The following is a 20,014-nucleotide window of genomic DNA, read 5'->3' on the forward strand; positions in this document are numbered from 1 at the left end:
GTTACATAAATTGTAATACGATTTTTGCCGTGGTCTCTAACAGTAACATAAATCTCCCCCCTTCCCCCCAAAAAAAAATTTTCAAAAACTCACCAATAGTGTATCTTCATAAATTAATGTTTACAAAACTTCCACTCTTCGAAATATTTTACAATTATTTTTTAGTAATATGTGAAATTTTAAAATGATTAAGCTAGAGTAAAATTTAAACTCCATCTTTGGTACTCTCAAAAAAGTACTATTTGAATCTTAAATGGGATGCAGCCACTTACGATAATCTCTATTTAAATTTAGCACTCGTGGACAGTACGGACGAAAGTTGTAGGAGTTTTCGCGTAGTACAGTAAGTTGTCGTTTGAACCCTGAACACGAGAAGGAAAACAATCAATAGGTAAATATTTAACTTATTGGCGTCGATCGTCCGCGGTCTTGACGGTCTCGTAAGTTATTACTTATTAGGTATACAATTCTATGTCTACTTCAGTCGGCTATAGTTGCTCCACAGTATGAAATCAATTTATTCCATCGAAATGTATATAATACAATTTCAGTGTAGGTAAATTCTGTTATAAATGTCACTATTGAAACCACAGTGAAAAAAAAAAGAACAGCCAGTAGTTGGCTTGTTTAGTTCCTAGATGGATAAATCACGGATCGCCTCGTCTCACAAATACGCGGCCGTTACCTATTGTCAGTCGTATGCATACAACGTATAATTTAATAATAATTTGTATTGTATTATTTACGCATAATTCATGCACATGCAACTACCGCGACAATTGAAACGGAAAATAAATAAATCAAAATTATCTGCCGACCGACGTGATAGAGATATCAACACAGAAGTATAACAAACACCTCTGAGCAAATTGTCAAGTCCTAATAGTTTGAACTGTGCATTTATAATGTATTTATCAGTCAATCCGTCTATCAATCTGTTTCATTACCCATTGCGGTAAATCAAATTAAGTTTGTTTCATAACTATATGCATTGCATATTATATCGGCAAAATCATAATATATTTATACAAACGTATAACCAGGATAAAGGAGTGAACATTTTGAAAAATTTCACTCATTTTTGTTCATAAAGTTCTTAACAATATTTCAAAAAAAAAATATTCAGTTCAAATTGTCATTTTAAATTACATAAAAACTACGACACGTGCTAATCCACACAATAATAATAAAACAGTATATAGAAATCAAATAGAATTGCTTATGATTTCGTATTTTTAATTTCGTAAACAATTACCAACCGAATTCGAACTATTACCTACGTACTTAAAAAAGGTCGATTCGTCCACGCTAATCAATTAATGAAAACACGTTTCTTGAGTCATCGAGTCTCACTGAAACGATGCGTTATATTCTCCTAAATGTCAACATGAAAATAACGATCAGTGAATGGTACAAATGGTATTCTCGTTAAATCTCGTGGCGATGGTGCGTCCATTGAAAACCTCGACTTACAGCAATCACCAATGTAAATTTCACGTTATCATCATCGTCGTTATAACCGGCAAACGCGTAATATCGGCCGGCGGGCGCGCCACTCGACGAGGCTTTCTATCTATTTTATTATTTTTTATAACACACACGTTGTATTATAATAATGATTTACACTCTACATCGACGACGCGTATTTCCGCTTAGTGTATTTATGTGATTTATTATTATTATTATTATTACTTTTTGGTCGCCCGATCGAGTGAGTGTATAATATATTACACTATTAGAGTGTATATGTAGGTACGTTGAGGGATTATTAAAATATCATCGTAGCCCAGCCGAAGTCACTAGGAAAGTCGAGAATCCGTGATGAATAAGACAAAATTAAAACCGGAATAAAATATAATATAATAAATTCGTGACAGTGTTTTGTATAACATATCAGCACGGAGACATAATATTATATTATCAAATATTGTTTTTGTTTTTGTTGTTGTTAACGGATGAAACTCAGACGGCGAAAATTTAAATTGTATTTCATATTATATTATTTGCGCATTATTTTTGCGCTTATTATTATTATTATTATTACTATTATTATTATTGTTATTATTATTATTATTATTATCATTATCGTCCTAAACATTATTATCGGACCGACAAGGTGATGGCGGCGCACGCGTGTGGGTGAAACGGAAGAAGACTGATCGTGTGATATACGAATGGAAAATGTCGTGTGCATATTGTAACGAGAGAAAAAACGCGTTACAAATTATTATTATTATTTTTTTTTTAGTTAGGCTAATAGATATTTATCTATTTTTATGCCGAGGTACCTTCGCAACAAAGCACTACATTGTACCAGACTACCATCCGTGTACGGTCTACATAATATATATCGAGTCTGACGTTTTTTTAATAATAATATGAGGTACCTAATGATTTATTTTTCTAACAATGTTTATCGCGATGTATATCGTAATTTTATAAATTGGATTTTATGACCAGTTACCAGGGCTTTCAATTGAAATTATTTTTTTACCACCGTGCCAAAAGTAATAAATGATTTATCGTTGTTATATTATTCTACAAGAGATTCATAGAGTACGAATATAAATGTAGTACATTGTCTTGCTGTTTGTTAAATTGTTGTAAATTTTTTAAATATATTATTGAATTTGAATAATATATTGTAAGAAGTTTTTGAATAATTATTCAATACAAATTAATAGACACTTGAGCTGATTCAGCGAAATCCACAAATAAAAATACAAGTTTTCTATTACCTATTTTACATAAATTAAGTAAGGTATATATTAATATTTTGAAACTATAATCATCAGTATCAACGTACCATAAATGAGCGTGCAGTGCCTTCATCGGCAGGTTAATATAAATTCGAACCCCCAAAATATATGGTTTAAACCATCCCCTTAAAAAATATATCAAAAGAAGCATCTTCCAACTTGTCAATAAGTTATTCAATCTAATCCTTAAGTTTTTCAAGTAATAATGGATTCAAGGGGACATAATTGCTCTTTTTTGGATTTTCTGCGCTTTTAAACTTGATTCTTGGTGCTTTGTATGATAACTCAAAAATATAATTGAAAACTGTGAATTTCAGACACGTAACTTTTGTATGGTTTGGCAGAAATTTAAATTGCAAAACTCGGACACTTTGTGTTATATTGTATACTTGTAATTATATAAATATCTGAAGTCATAAAAAATTATGTTGAAAATTTAATAAAATTTATTGAGTTTCAAACGTTATTTCTTGTTTGGTGTCTCATATTCCAAATTGAAAGGACGATTTCAGTTATAAGTTATATCATAGGTTATAACTTAGTTTTAAAATTTTAAAATCATAAAAATGTATTTGCGGTTTAATGGACTCGAATAATACAAATAAATAATAATACTCAGACAAGGAACGGAGGTTTTTTTTTTATGTATTAAGGTAAACACATTTTTTAACAATTTATTGGAACAACGTTTTCACGTTTCAATCTGACTATGAATGTCGCTTAATAACTGTATTATTGTATTGGAAAAAAAAAACGTAGAGCATTGTTTCACCTATACCTGGGTCAATACGACGAGCAACGAGAAGTAATTAGGTACAACGACGAAAGATACCTTCCTAAGACCACGATTAATGGAATCCCTCAAATGTTTCGCCAATGGTCCATGATATATTTGAAGATCGATACTAGGCTAAAATGTTTAATATACACCAAGAAACATTTAGCACGGAGCTTTCGTGTTTCTAACGAATATAGAATTATGTACCTATCTACATCATTTTATTTTAATATGATTAAAAAATAATAAACCACATTTTGTCTTGAAACATGTGTGCTCAATAATAATTATTTTTGTTATTGAGAAATATTAATTAAATTTGATAATATGAAAGTGTTCAGAGTTGTACAACGGTATTGAGTCATAATTAATTATATTGTATATTCATGTTCGTATATCTACAAAAGCGTACGATCAATTTTATAATATTATAACTTATGATTTTAAAGTAAATATCATCATCATTTTGAAAGTATTTTTTTATAATATTATTATAGAATGATTACATTTGGAAAGTAAATACTGAATAGTATAAAGTATATCACCATAGGTTTGAAAATTTTATCTCAATATTTACGTATGAAGTTTTTTTTGGTCAAAAAATATCAAAATCTTTTTTTTTATCTTTCTAGAGACTCAAAATTATAATTATTAATATTTAGTATACACTAATGATAATGAATCAACGGTGCCTCGTCTTTAACCAACCGTTAAATACGCATTTTTGTTTTTATTGTTGATGACTGATGAATAGTAGAAAATATATTTTAATGTAGGTACATATAACAACAATTATTTATAATATATTAGTTATATAATTAATTTACTTTTTTATTATTTTATTTCAATCTCAATAGGTATACGGCATTGAGTTAAAGAATCCAGATTTTTTAATTAAATAATATTACGGGGCTTTTATCGGGAAATTATTAAGCCTTAACCCGGGTGGGTAACTAATAAGTAATAACTTTATTGTTTGTACCATTTATTTAAACGTCTTTATAAAAACCGATAGATCTCACATCACGAATTCCGAATTTGTTGAACAATATAACAAAGCCGAGAAAACAAACAAATGATATATCGCTCATATTTTAAGTTTTTGTTTAACGTGCCTTTATGCATTTCAGATCACCGTCAGTTCCCATTCATTTTTTTCCGTCACGAAACTAAATACGCAGTGGTTGGAAAAAAAATGTATACTTGCAAACAAGAATCCGTAGAAAACCACACAACCTCGGCCGGTTTATGGCCCAATGATCAGCTTTAACTCAAAAACCTCATTAGGTACAGTAAAATTACCTGACCTGAATATTCGAATAAAAACCAATTGCTAACGTCGTGACTCCATAGTCTCATCGGACATATTATATAGGTCAGTCGTATATAAGGAAAATCTCGGAATTATAATATGAACTTAATACTGAGAATATATCACTATTCTACGAAGGTTAACGATATAATATATTATATACTATTAGTACATTAATTCAATAAAAATATAATATATATTTATTATTAGAAAAAACAGAAAAAACGGATATTCAAGGCTTTTAGAGCTGGTGGTGGATTGCGATACTTTTGCGAAAAGCCGTTTTGTTTTGGATGATTTTATTAATAAAATAATATTGCATTAAAATGAAAAAATATATATCTAATATAATTACATTAAGTCATTAAAATTGATTCTATTTTTATAGAAGTACAGCCTGTATGTATAAGCCGTGTTGGTATAACTTCATAATCTTGTGACCTCCGTGTAATTACTCGTTATCCGCATTAAAATTATTTATATTTTTAACTAAATGTTTTTATTTTTTTTACGTAGGCCACTGCGTATTCGAGTGATGGAATTTATAAATTTTGGGTAGTTACTTGTTGGGTAGATTAAAAACTCGATGGCTTGTAAACCTCAAAACATATTACTAGTAAATAATGCACTAATAACAAATGCATTTATTATCGTCCTTTTTAAATCCAAAGGCTTGAAAATCGAACTTATAAACAATTTTAATGCAATAATATTAGTTATTATTGATCTACCATACTATTACACCTAAGGCTTTCTATGAATATAAGTAATCAAAATAAAATATGAGCGTCGTTAAAAGCAATTTATTAGAACAAATCTTGTAATATATTAATATTAAACAACAAATACTTATTTATATTATTTCATTTAATTCAACAATATTTAATACTATTTATTTTATTCTTATAAAATATATTAAAATTATTTTTAATGACTTTTTTTAATTTTTGAATGATAAAATTAAAAGAAAACATATTTATTTCGAAATCAAATAATTTGTTAAACATTTTGAACAAATCAAACAAATAATAAATCTATTTTCTACTTGTTATAAATGGTTTTCATTGTACATGATATCATTATCATCGATTCACCGAGTAATCGTGTTATATTAATAATAATTTAATTGGAATAGAGACGTGAGTAAAATATCGATTCCTCTATGTACTGGGCGTCTAGGTGATTGAATATTTGTGTTGGTATATTATTAATATTCACCTAGTTAAGTGGAAATTTATTTTATTAACCTAGGCATATATGATTATTATAATGCGCATGTATTTATCTTATAAATTATTATTATGATAAGTTATGCGTTTTTAATTCATCCGTGTGTTACAACAATTATGCAGGTGTTGTTACGATACAATAATATCAGGAAATAATATCACGTATAATTGCAGATACACTGAGTTTAATTTTAAACTAATCTAACCGGCCGTCTATACGCGTGTAGGTACGTGAGACTATAATTTGTTATTTAATTAGGCGGGTTATTATATATTTCATGTTTAGTTATGAATTATAATAGTTCGATTACGCGATCGTTTGTTCAGTAGAAAACTATATTGTTGATCTTGATTTTCGTCACGGGTCAGTGCCGATTTTGAAACTATCCCTCGTTAAAAACATATAAATTACGATTTATTTTACGTAACACGCCGTAGTCTGTTACAGTTTGTATCCACCGACGTTACTAATTATTTTTTGAAAATAAAATAGTATGTGTTCCTCGCGTTCATTTCACGCCTTTAAAAATACGCTATCTTAGCAATTATTTCTAGCAATTATATTTTAATTCCGGAACTTCTATGTTCGATAAAATCAATTTGTAACATTTCTCGAATAACAGAATAATATTAACTCGTTTGTACGTTACCTTTCCTCTGGGCCAATTGCATCGTCTCTCCGGGCTGCTTAAGCACGCCATTTCCTCAGGTTCCGTGTTATAACTCCAATCAATTGATGAACCCAAAAAATTCAAAAACATTGACGGGACTTGTGTGCCGGTGGGCTCATCGCCACCTGATTCAATTAACAGAACTTTCCATTGTGGTACCTGAATAAGTTATGGAAAAACTATTAAAATAAAAAATATAAAATTGTCGTTTTTGAAAGAAAGTCTGAAAACGGTACCAATCGGATTTTGATTAACGTATTGTAAAACAATTAATATTTTCCACACTAAAACTTGGTATTTTTTTTTAAGTCTACCATGAGCCAAACTTTAGTAATGAACTAAAGGTTGAAATTAAATTTCAAAATTTTACTTAGGATATAACAGTTTGACGTTTCACCAATTTTTTTTTTTTTTTGAAAAACAAATAAAATTGAACATGCTTTCTTCATACGATTTCGTATTAATGTTAAGTTATAATTTAAGAGATGGGATACCCTATGACTTTTCAAACGCTTGATTTTACGAAATTCGAATAGTTCGATCAAAATCACGTCCGCAATGTGCGAGTGCGACAAAAGATTTTTTACTATTTTAATAAACTTACAATTTTTATCAATTTATGCGCAATTGGTTAAGACTAATTTAGGTATTATTTATTTGAAAATTTTAAAGTTTAAACTTAGCTGAAAATTCTTGGTCTTACCAAAGATAAGTTATCAGATAAGTTTTTCCTTCTCATAAAATTTGTTTTTAAATCATAAATATTATTTAAAATTTAATTTACTTATTGTGCTATGTACGAATTGAAAAAAAAGTTTGGAAAACTTGGTAAATTTGATTAAGATTCGAGTTTCAGATAATTGAAGTTTTAACAAGTTTGCAGGGATAAATTAAGTTCAATCCGTTGTCTTTGGATATGATAGTAAAAATGCATTATATAAAATAGATTTAATGATAACCTCGCTGAGTCTGCTGGCCATCACACTACCCGCCGATCCACCGCCCACAACGATGAAGTCGTATTCCTTGTCCGGCAACGCCCTGTTCGATGGCCGGCCACATGGGTCTTCGATATCGCATTGCGACCTGATGAACACCTCCAATAGGCCCATAAACAACATGAACGCCGACCCACCACACGTGCTGGCCAACGTCGGTCCCGGCTGGGTCACCGGACAGTTGCAACTGCTGCTCATTCTGGATGCGTTTCGTAGGCTGATGCAGTCGTTATATTATAATATCGTATTTATTGCTGAAAAACGAAAACGAAAAGTCAGCCACGGGTTAGGTTAGGTTAATAATTAGATCATATTTAGGTAGGTTTAATATAATATCCACCGCAGTTAATTTAAAATATTTGTCTCGAAAATTTACTTAAGAAATAACAAACGAAAAATCCTGTGTAACGCATATTTCCATATTTTAAAGTGCATAATAAATATTTTTCGTACATTTTACCAAAATCTATAGTTGTTAATAAATTCGTTATTCAGTTATAAATATAATATAAATAAATTATGGTACCTATGTAGATTTTTTATTACTATTGTCTTAAAATAAAATATTAGGATAGCAATCGTAAGGATTAGGACGAAAAAATACGAGGCACTGACATGTTTTTAATGGTGTCTACCATCACTAACAAAATATAGATAGTGATAGTAAACAGATAGACCGGGTATAGTTTATAATACGATAGTATAATATTTAAATAAGTAATAACACTTAAAAACAAGCGGATTTCACACGGACGACTAAACAACTTTTAGCAGATCTTTGGTTTTTATAACGTCGCTGGTCAAATATCACCGTCATAAAAAACTGGTTACGGAATTTGGTTTTTCCTTTTGGAGTTCGTCGGCGAAAAACCCAATAATAATGTTATGTAGGAACGATTGTAGTCATTTGGTTGTTTACTGCACATAGAGTAATTTATAGTAATTTTATTACTCTATGGGTGCAGTACTGTATAGATAATATTTATAATATACGAGATGAAACACGACGGATACGATCACCACAAGACGTTTATCAATTTTTTTTTTTCATTTTCATATCCACGAACAAATCTTATTTATTTATCGTCGCGTGTTGCGTCTTTATTACGTGGATACCGAGACCACAGTGTATACACAACGCGTATTGCCCGTACTACGTAATTACAATTTTTTTTTCATTTTCAAATTAATAGTTTCGAATATCTCGTACGTGATGTTCGTTGGGCACGATAAACGTACGATGTCTTATAATAATAATAATAATATACGTATCATTATTTATTATTGTTAATATTATCTTCTACGTTTTCCGGTCCGGTCAAGGTTATGAACAGAATTCGCGAGCGCTAATAATACAATATTATGACTCAATCGGTGAAACCCTTCTAATAAATAATTACTGATTTCCATCGAGTCGCAAACTCGCGAGAAATCGTTGGTGAACGAACCGCGAGCTCGACGAAAAACCATGTGAATACGTACTCATGATCATAATATATTAATATATAATATCATTGCATGTTGTGTGGTTGTGTCGTACTTGCTACATTATCTATCTCACATGGCGTATATTATAATGATATTATCACGCGTATTACGGACGAAGTCTGAAGAGGTGAACAAACTTTACACGAAATTTCAAAAATGTATTAATAATTATTTTATTAAAATCCTAATTTTAGGAACTTTTAATTATTAGGTACAAACTTAGACTACAATATTCGAATTCTTAGATTTCTTTAACAAGGAGTGCCCTAATACTAATCAAATAGGACGCAAATATTTTGGACAAATATTAATTATCTTTTCCAACGAAAACCGTTTAATGTAAATTGTTTACCACGTGTTTTTTATATGCAAATGCTAATGCATTTAAATAAAAATTCAAATACAAAGTTTATAAATAGTTAAACTATTAGGTAAGTATAGATTTATATTTTTTTTTTTTTATTGATCATATATAAACCCGGCAGCTGTGGCCATTAGTTACAATTTAATTTGGAATAAAGGTATTTACAATTTTTAAAAGAGTTTTTTTTTGGTAATACAAAAAATGTAGAGATATGTGCGGTTACATTGTATATCCTATTGATTTACATATTATTATTAGATTAGATTTAATTTTTTTTAGATAATATTTTGGTGCGTTTGGTGTAACTTAAATTCTTTTTTTTACGAGAAGATAATCACCATTATGATTTTTTAAGTTCAATGTAACAACACGCTGAAATGTACATAACATACAGACATATACAGTGGCGTCGATCACCTAATTTATCTATGACCTTATGTCAGTAGATTTTTCGATGAGCGTGCCCATCTCAAGGTACCAAGGGATCCAGAATTTGTGTAGAAATTTGAAATTGAAATATGATTAAACATTGTATCATATAGGTGATTTGAATCACATATGATTGCTAAATTAAAAAATGGGAGATGATGGGAGGCTCCTTGATATACCAAGTCATAGTGTAGTTTAAAGTTTAAACACTTCAGTGCCACTGGCACATACAGTTCGGAACGATCAGGTTCATTATGTCGCTCAATCAATAAATGGCATATGTTATTGTTACTAATTTACAATAATAATTTAAGACGGATTTTGGTTCCATTAGTGCTGAAGCGATGTCCGTGCTAGTGCACGGAATTTGAATAATTACCTAGTCGGTTTTATTATCTAAATTTGTTACTACCAACTTCGAAATTTGTTATACAATTCCACCTTTTTTCATGACAAAAATTCGTGCACTTTCTTCACGCGTGGACTTTATAAGTAGACTTTGTGCTCCTTCTTATCTCCAACAATAATCACCTAGTGCGATTATCATTTAATATTTATATCGTAAGCACTTTCCCCTGAAAGGCGTTTAGGCATATGTAAACGCGTTTTAGACGACGATAAAATTTAATAATATTACTATGCCTACATAATACTATGTGAACAATGCGTATATAATCATAATATTTCTACTAACTGTATGATAGGAAATCGCATTAATATTATTATTATTTACGTATTCAACTCTCGCAGCCGCCGTTTCCGGAGCGAAACACAAACCTCAGCCGTTCTGGTCTGCAAAACCTTTTCGCTTGACTATAACCGTATATTATCATTATTATTATTGTATAACGATATTTCACGAACGACAGATATGTATATGTTATATCGTCTGCCGAGGTATCTATACGTGAGTCCGCACCGTCTACGGTGAACAGATTGTTCATATTGTTCAGTAAGCGCGTCAGCGCCTACACTCTAAATGCCATAATAACGCAATGTGCTTAATGTAATTCCCGGTACGTAGTATAGAATCGACCTATAAAAATCTAAACCAAATAATACGTGACTGTAATGTTAAATCGTCCATTTGCGACACAATCACCACGTACCGAGCAATTGAATCCCTGTTATAGTTTTATGGAACTATTTGATAGATAATCAAAATCAGAACTGATAATAAACTCGTCAATGATTTTGATTTTGTGCATGCGATCACATAATAATATAATATTAGATTTGAGATTTTCGCAACCAAATTACAAATACAGATTATTAGTGAAGCTGTCTGTCTGTCCTACGCATTACCTGGTTTTGTGAGTACATATTATTATTGGAACAGATTTAAGGTCAAACTTTATAGAGCTACTTAGAGCTTTTATATATCGATTTATTCTGTGGTAAGTGGATGTTGTTCAAATCTGATTGATTCTGTGCAGACACTCCAAAACAAGCTCTATACTTCCAAGCTAAAAATAATATTATATTGGGTACATATTTTATGCCTTGTAATGCATTTTTCACTTTGATAAATTATACGCTCTATTATAACCACAGCCTACTATAGTTGAGAGCTCCAACCTGTTCGTTCTCAATAGTTATCAAACGCAAAGATTCTGTTTGCACCCGTAAACTCTATAAATTGTAGGTAATGGTCGTCCCTGTATAGTATCATCTTCACGTTGATGTTTCAACCATGAGACGTAAACAACGACACTGCTAAGTGACTATCAGAATTTATATGGTTACAACCCTGTCGTTCATCTATAACCCTACAAAACAATATATTATGCATGCACATTGCCCACCTAAACTTTGAAATATTTGGCAAGTACAAAAACCGTATTCCTGTTTACGGGTGATTGTTAGAAAAAAAATAATTAATGTAAAAGCATACATCTATAATATTTGTAACATATGTGTACGACACGTCCCTTCGATACATTAAGTCATCGTTTAACACGAGATTTGCAGCGTTTAATGTGTATTACGATTTCAAAAGTTGATACAATTCTGATCGTCACGATTCCAAATATTTGCATTAATAAATCGTAAGATTAAGATACATATATTATATTATACAAGTGTATATAATAATATAATTATACGCTAAATTTTTTTAAATCTAAAATATTCCGTTGATAACACAACTGTAGAATAATGATTAACGGTCACGAACTGTTCGCACGTTTTTTTTTTATTACGATCGACACGCGATTTTGATTATTATATTTATTTATTCATTCTTTAATTAGACGGATTAATACCATCGAACTAGACGAAACTCGGCCATAGGTATCTATATGATAATATTTTATATTTATATTTATATACATACATATTCATTCACGACGGACGCGTTTATGAATTTAATTCGTCGGCCTATATTATAATTTCGGTGATTACGAGTCAACTACGGTACACTCATTTGCGTTACGCGTATTCAGGAGCTTTGTACAAGAATAACATACAAAAACTTAATTTCAAACAACGTAAAATAAGTAGGTCTCAGACGATGAACACGAGTAATAATCGGATCGTCTCCCCGGATCGTCGACCACGGTTAGGTAAGGTGATCTCAACGCCCCGAACTGCGCAACACTATCGCATTCGATTAGTCGTCGTCGTCTTCGTATCAATATAATATTGTGTACGAATATTTTTCCTTGATTTAATAAACTTCATTGAGTCCTCTCTAAGGTAGCTGAGATTTTTGTCATTTATATAGAGTAATTATTTTATTGGTCTTTTATATTCATTTTCTCGAAATGTATAGGCATTAAAGTTTTTGGAGATGTATTGTTTTTAATCGTTAGAAAACAACATTTTGGATAAAAGTTTCTTATATTTTATAGTCTTAATTACGTATGCATGTCTTTTGTGTTTTTATTTTTTAAATATAAAAAAAAAAGTAAAAGTCGCTTTGTTAGGTTAGCTTTTGGATCTGCTAAATAAAAACATTGATAATTTTTCGAGATAATGAGTGTTTACCAACAACAGGTAATCTGCCTATGGCACAAAATATAGACCGTCTGGTTTACACGACCTCAACGATGACCGGTGAATTATGTCATCGTTATTTAATTTTATTACTTCGTCGCTGAAATCGAAAACCGATTTCATAAATAGCATGCAATATTAATGGGGATGTACCAGTCCTGTGGCTGTGTATGTTTTAGTTTATAATATGATAATTTTATATACGTGATGGACGCGTGCGGACACGAACGCGGCGCTTCGTGAGCGTCTTCTTATAACTTCCCGGCGCATCGCGACTTCGTGGGAAATTGTTCCACTCCATTGTTCGGCGAAATGCGTTTTATGACGATGATGACGATGATTATGATGATAATAATGATGATGACGACAATGACGACGGCGACGAAGACGAACATGGTCTCATCTGGTGACTTCTTAAACGAAGGCCTCGTACAAAAAAATTGCGACTCGTGTACCGTGACCAATCGGCCGCGTTTGATGTTACTCATCGACCTGCGCGATAATAATAGCCTTCTCGATTGCCAATGGATTTCACACACACACAGCACAACACAACACAAATCGTTTTGGTAAATACCGTTCAGTATTTCGACTAGCAAACCAAGTTCAATAGTTCACGAGACGTACATAGAATGATTTTTTTTGAATATTATTATTCATTGCATTTTTTTTTCTTCAGAAAAATCATTTAATATCTCTATACTTTTTAACCGTAACGCTGTGATGCTGAATTATAATATATATTATATAAGCGTGGTACCTTATGGGTACTAACTATATTATTATACGTACTGTATGCTTGAAACAAATTACGGTTAAATATGGTTAAGTATAAAAGTGAGTGACATTTAAAGTACCTAACCAAGCATTTAATATGCAAAACACGTTATTAAATAATTGAAATTGAAGTTGAAAAAAACACGCTGAAATTAAAAATAAATTACAATCACTTTTATGGATGATCTTACGGACTTAATTAAAATGTATAGCCAGTAACTATTATAGTATTATCTCAAGACGTCTCTTTTCAAATGTTTGCTTAATAATTATTGATTAGCAAACACGTTTTCTCAATGACCCGCAAGCCAAAATATAATAATATGTGTACATTATAATATAATATTAAATATTTTTTATTTGTTTTATTTTCTTTTTTTAACAGCGATTGACAAATTACTTACAATATAAATAATATATCAACTGTATTACTATTTAATGAGTGAAACGTGTAGACATATTTTAATGTTATAGGTAGGGCTAGGAAAATGAAGCACTAACATTTTCCGATAAAGCGATAATATTTCACTACGAAATCACAAAATACATATATATTATATATAATAAATAATTAATAATACAATTAAAATTAATTAATAAATAATAATTTAAATAAATATGTACGTAAATGTTCTAAAAATGTTAAATATGCAGATAATTAACAAAAACTCATTAAAAAGATAATAAACTGACAAAAAAATACTAAAAAAGCATTTACTTACGAATATCATAAGAAAAATCAAAAAAAGCAAAAACAAAATTTCATATAATCATGCATATAATGCATATAATCATATAATATGAACTCTGTGATGAATGAATCGAATTTTGTTTTTGATTAGCTATGTCCTAAAGTACTATGAAAGAAAATGCAAATGCTACAAAATCCTAGCCCTATAGTTATAGTTAATAATAATATGCAGTCGACGTCGAACCATATGTTTTCCTACGATTCACCATAAAATTGACTAAAAAATAATACCTATTACGTTTGGGCAAACATGAAACCAAACGAAACTAAAATATTGTCGTTACCTATGTTATATTTTGTAACAAAAAGATTTTTTTTTTTGTTAAAAAAACACCCAAAACTTAATAAATATGTACACGATGTGAACAATTATTCTTAAAGTATAATGAAAATAATATACAAGAAGGGAACACTGCAAAATATGCATAGTGTTATCAAGATAATATGTTCCATTACAATGGGAAAAGTAATAAAATAATAATGGAAACGAAGAGCTGCTGCTACTTCATTGTCTTCTCTACACATGAGTAAATATAACATTATGGTACCTATACAAACGGTTTAGTTTCGTTCAAATATTATACAGCTAGAAGATTAATATTGCAGATTTGTATTATTTTTTTGTTTACATAATATATCAATGTTCGCCAAGTACTGAACCTGCCCATATTATCGTAGTGGACGTAACCATTTATAGAAGACAATGTAATTTTTAAACGAAATCAATGTACCTATAGCGACAATGATAATAATAATAATTCCTTGGCATAATGCCAGTTAGGAAGTATAGTATTCTATAGATGCCTTTGGCGATAGTTAAAAATCACCATCGCCTGCGAATGAAGAAATTATTATTCCTTGTAAGTCCATTTATCTGCGTTCCATGATTTTCCACGCTCCCTCAGTTTGATGGCAGTGATTAAAACAAAACATTTAAATATTATATTATCAATAATTGTATCTGTACAATAGTCACCTGGACGATTTCCATTTTGCACACGTTTCCTTTATTGAAGGCTTAAACCCAAAGATAGATGAAATGTATCGTGTTCAACATAACTATTATAATATATTATTATAATAACGCACGCAAACCTGATCCGTTAATAATATTTTAATGGTATTTTTTAATATAATACTGTGCTATGCCATTAAATAATGCATTAACAAAACATACTTACACACAAGTGTACTAATTTCCTTTACCAATTTAATAGAAAAAAAATAAAATTATAATATTATAATTTCATTAAATACTCATAGATAATTATTAAAACTACGATGTTATGGTGTTCGTACAAACATGTTTTGCATGTTATAAAAACTCCCAAAATTCCAAACGGTAAACTAATTGAAAACATTGGCATAGTACGCCAAATCCGCATGCGTTGTGTCTATCCGACAGACGAGAACGACATAACAAATAATTGGCATTTTAATATAAACAAGATATTTTAGTATACCAGAGTGGAATGAAAAATAATCAAACTGAAGGTCAAGAACAGTATGTATGATTGTGCATTGGTTTTGTTTTACGATATTTTTATTTTTAAGAAGATGTTACACAGACATGTCAGACATTTGTTGTATTTCCGTCTTCCAAGTGCATACATAGAAAATGTACGTTCAATAGATTAGGTTGACTCCCAAAAGATTAAAAATTAAATTGTATCTACCTCTTATAAAATTTAAAGCTAACATTAGGTATTATCTCATGGTTTTTTTTTTAAATACTCTTAACCCACTTTAATATTAAAATATTATAATAACAAGCCAACGATATGCCCTAAATAATAACCTTAGATATAAATTTTATATAAGAGGTCAATTCAATCGAATTTTTCAACCTTTTAACCTAAACGTGATCTGCCATGTTACGCAATTATAAAACGGAGAAAATAAACATCCGTGTAGCGTCCTCTTAAGCGATTAATGAACCTTTTTGACTTACTTACTCATAAATCACTCAAAAATTAAAATGTCGTAAAAAACTAACGCATCTAATAGGTTTAATATCATTAACATATAATAACAAATAATAATTTCCACAGAAAATAATATCTACTGAACAAGTAAATTTATTTTGTAGTTCGAACACGATAGAGATATGCAGATATTTCGTCCTCTTAACTGTGGATTTAATGATGAACTACCCTATAGTAATATTATGCATGTCTCGCAAAATTAACATAGCTAAGTGTAACAGATTTTGAATCATTTTGTTGTTATGACGTTTATAAGATAATGAATTTGTGAATTATTATACATGTTTTTTATTGCAATCGCATTACAGTTGTTAATTAACACTATAAAAGTAGCGAACAACAGCTTAGAATATTATCATATAATAACAATTAATGTTATAAACATTTGTATTATATGATATTATATTATATAATCGTGTTGTTTAGTGTAATTTTAAGGACACCTATGGATAAACCACCAAATTAATTGCGAAAAAACCTCTAACCTACAAAAACCTATTGTACTTTTTAATAACTATGTAGTTCATTTGCACTTGTAGTTTAATACTCAGGGTTCAAAACGCTCCAAAATCGCGTGTTGACAAGTATTCGCGTGACGACAACAATTTTGGTGGGACTGAGGTATGGGCTCCACGCCTAAATAAACCAGTATATATATATATATTATATATACATAACATATATTAATCATTGTTATTTATGAGATACATTAATAGTATTTACGAATCCATGTTGGTCTATTTGAACAATATTCGTGGTATATTTCGAACCAAAATGTGGTCTGTTTGGATGAATAATTGTATATACTGACCAGATGAGGGTTTATATCTCAAAATAAATTGTTTGGGCAAATAATTAAATTCATACTAATATGTATATAGGTAAATTAATTCAAATGCTGTATTATTGTATAGTGATGTACATTGGCAATTGAAAAATCAAATCACGAAAAAAATACATAACAAATAGTTAACTATAAATCTTACCTTTAAAAAAATATATACAATTTTTTAGCAAAGATATTGATATAATAATATTGTTGCATATAGTAGACATTAAAAAAACATTTTGCAATTAATAAAACAAAATCATTTCTCAATATAAATAATGAATAATGAACCTTATTTATCAAAAGGTTCTCATCAAATAAGTCACCAGGTTTTTACCTCACGCAGGTAAAAAATAATTTCACTCGTCTGAATACTAATATTTTGCTCAAAATTATTACCTTTACCGAAACGACCTCCACCCTTTCTCATAAGCAGTCATAACGATTCGAACCAGAATTTTAAAGATTCGAAAATTCATATTAAACGTGGTATATTTTTTTTTTCGACGAAATTTGATAAACATGTATTATAAGTGAATAGATACAAGTATTGCGCTGCGGGGTGGCGTCCAATCTATAACAATGTAATGTAGGTTATGCACTGCGGTGATCTATGATCCTCGTCGCGATGTGTTCATCGCTTCAGACATTGCTTACCGAGATAATAGCATATTGACGTACAATAATAATAACAATCATGTTGTGTTTCGCGCTTGTTAAGCTGATTCCATTTTTAACGACGTGCGGAGAATCCATGTGCACATGAGTTTGCAAACTAAAAAAATATTACAACGCAACATTCGACCGATATCGATTCGGGGGGCACGGCTCCAAATAGTTTCAAAATCGATTTTATTTTTTTAAATCCGAAATGTATACATCATACTTATTATATAGTTCACATTTTCAATGATCAATAAAAGTTAGAGCTCACTGATAACCATAAGTAAAGGAGCATTATTACTTAATGAATTACTTATCCAGAAGATAGAACTAAGCGGTTTTAAATTTACAAAGTTTTATTTACAAATATTGAATAGTGATCTAAATATAAAACATTTCAATTCTTAACTATATAAAATTAAATTAAATTTGATTATTATACCAATAGACATCAATTATGAAATTATGAAATTAATAAAAATAATCACAAAGCACTACCAATTTAATATTTATTTTGGTATAGCTGATAACATAAACATCATGGCATATTATTTTTGAGTAGTCAAATATTGATTTTTCATATTGATATACATTTAAACCGGACAAAAAAAAAAAAAACTAAGTAATAGAGATAATAATATATTAACAACCCAAAGCTTCAATTTGTAGAATGTGTTTCTTGTCGGTAAGTGATAATATTTACATTCAGTTTTACGTTGAATAAATAACAAATTTGAAGAATTATTGCTGAACAACTTTGTTAATTTTTGAGTTGACAATCAATGAAATTCATTCGTTACGAAATTATACACTTTACAGTTTGAATTTTTCAAACTTTGTGAACACGCTTATATTTTGAATTAGAATTTTTTAGATATGAGTCTCATTATTTTATAATTACAAACATATAATGTATTAAAGTCTGATCTGTTCTCGATGTGTTATCGGCATAGTTATCATCGTCAATGGATTTCGAATGTCAACCTAAGCAAATCTCGACGGATATCCTTTCGAAAACGCTCTATAATATCCTCTGAACATTGCCACGAATTATATAATATCAGTATACCCATTGTGGTTGTTGTACAATTGCCATTTCGTTTGTTTGTGTTAGTGTGTGTGTGTGTGTATTTTTTTTATGCGCAGTCGACCACATTGTCTAGTAACTATCGTCATCGGGTCGTGTTCGGCATGCGAAAATAGAAAACGCGCCGAAGAAAACAATCGATCGCCAGTGAAAATATCGCGACTACTATTTACGGTATTTCATTAACTGCTGCATAGTATAATAATATATACATAAAGGTACACCTACGCCTATAATAAATCGCTATTGTACCATGATGACAATATCATGCGATACATATGAGTCATGACAAACGTGAACAAGATCTAAAATATCAGTTCGGGTGAAAAATTTTAAAACCATTCGTCGAACGTTTAAAATACAAAAAAATGATTTGTTTTGGTCCTTCGTTAATAGCTATGTATATAGGTACCGCCTATTATAATAATATTATTATTTATCATGTACACAACTCGTCGCTATACAAAAAAAAAGTAATTTAAAAAGCAATAATTGAACTATATTATATTAACAGGGTTATCATTAATGTATTTTACAGGCGTTTGAAATGTGTCATTTGTTTGAATCGTATTTACGGAAAAAAAAAACAAATCTTAACTCGGTATATAATTAAATCGAAAATGACAGTAAGAAATTAATTTTGTATAATCAATTTTTTTTTCTTTTACAAATTATATCACATCGACATAAACTTAAATACAATTAGACTGGATTTACACGTGATTGTTACGGTCATGTTGCAGACCATAAGGAATCGCTGAATTCAATATATGATAGTTTTCGCTGGTTAATAATGTAATAACATTCAATGAGTCATTTTTAATGTAAACACGCACGCATTGATTTATATTATTTATATTATTACTATTGAAAAAAATATCAAGAAACAAAAACCAT

The 20,014-nt window shown here is 29.9% G+C and overlaps 1 protein-coding gene across 3 annotated transcripts in view; it reads right to left on the bottom strand.

Moving 5' to 3' along the window:
• Positions 1 to 20,014, bottom strand: part of Gld (Glucose dehydrogenase) — a 42,565-nt gene that overhangs the window by 7,987 nt on the left and 14,564 nt on the right. For 2 of the 3 annotated variants that reach the window (XM_089227938.1, XM_015523278.2), the window contains exons 2-3: positions 7,709 to 8,001; positions 6,729 to 6,908 (exon numbers count right to left, since the gene is read on the bottom strand). In XM_089227938.1, the coding sequence (XP_089084064.1) occupies positions 6,729 to 6,908; positions 7,709 to 7,945 (417 nt within the window). In that variant the 5' untranslated portion in view covers positions 7,946 to 8,001. Of the gene's footprint in view, positions 1 to 6,728; positions 6,909 to 7,708; positions 8,002 to 8,273; positions 8,482 to 20,014 lie in introns of those variants that run through there. The other variant, XM_015523279.2, reaches the window with a different exon arrangement.

The sequence above is a fragment of the Diuraphis noxia genome, unplaced genomic scaffold (genome assembly GCF_037042655.1).
Source record: "Diuraphis noxia isolate RWA-SAM2 unplaced genomic scaffold, SU_Dnox_SAM2 contig0004, whole genome shotgun sequence".
In the NCBI taxonomy this organism is placed as follows: Eukaryota; Metazoa; Arthropoda; class Insecta; order Hemiptera; family Aphididae; genus Diuraphis; species Diuraphis noxia.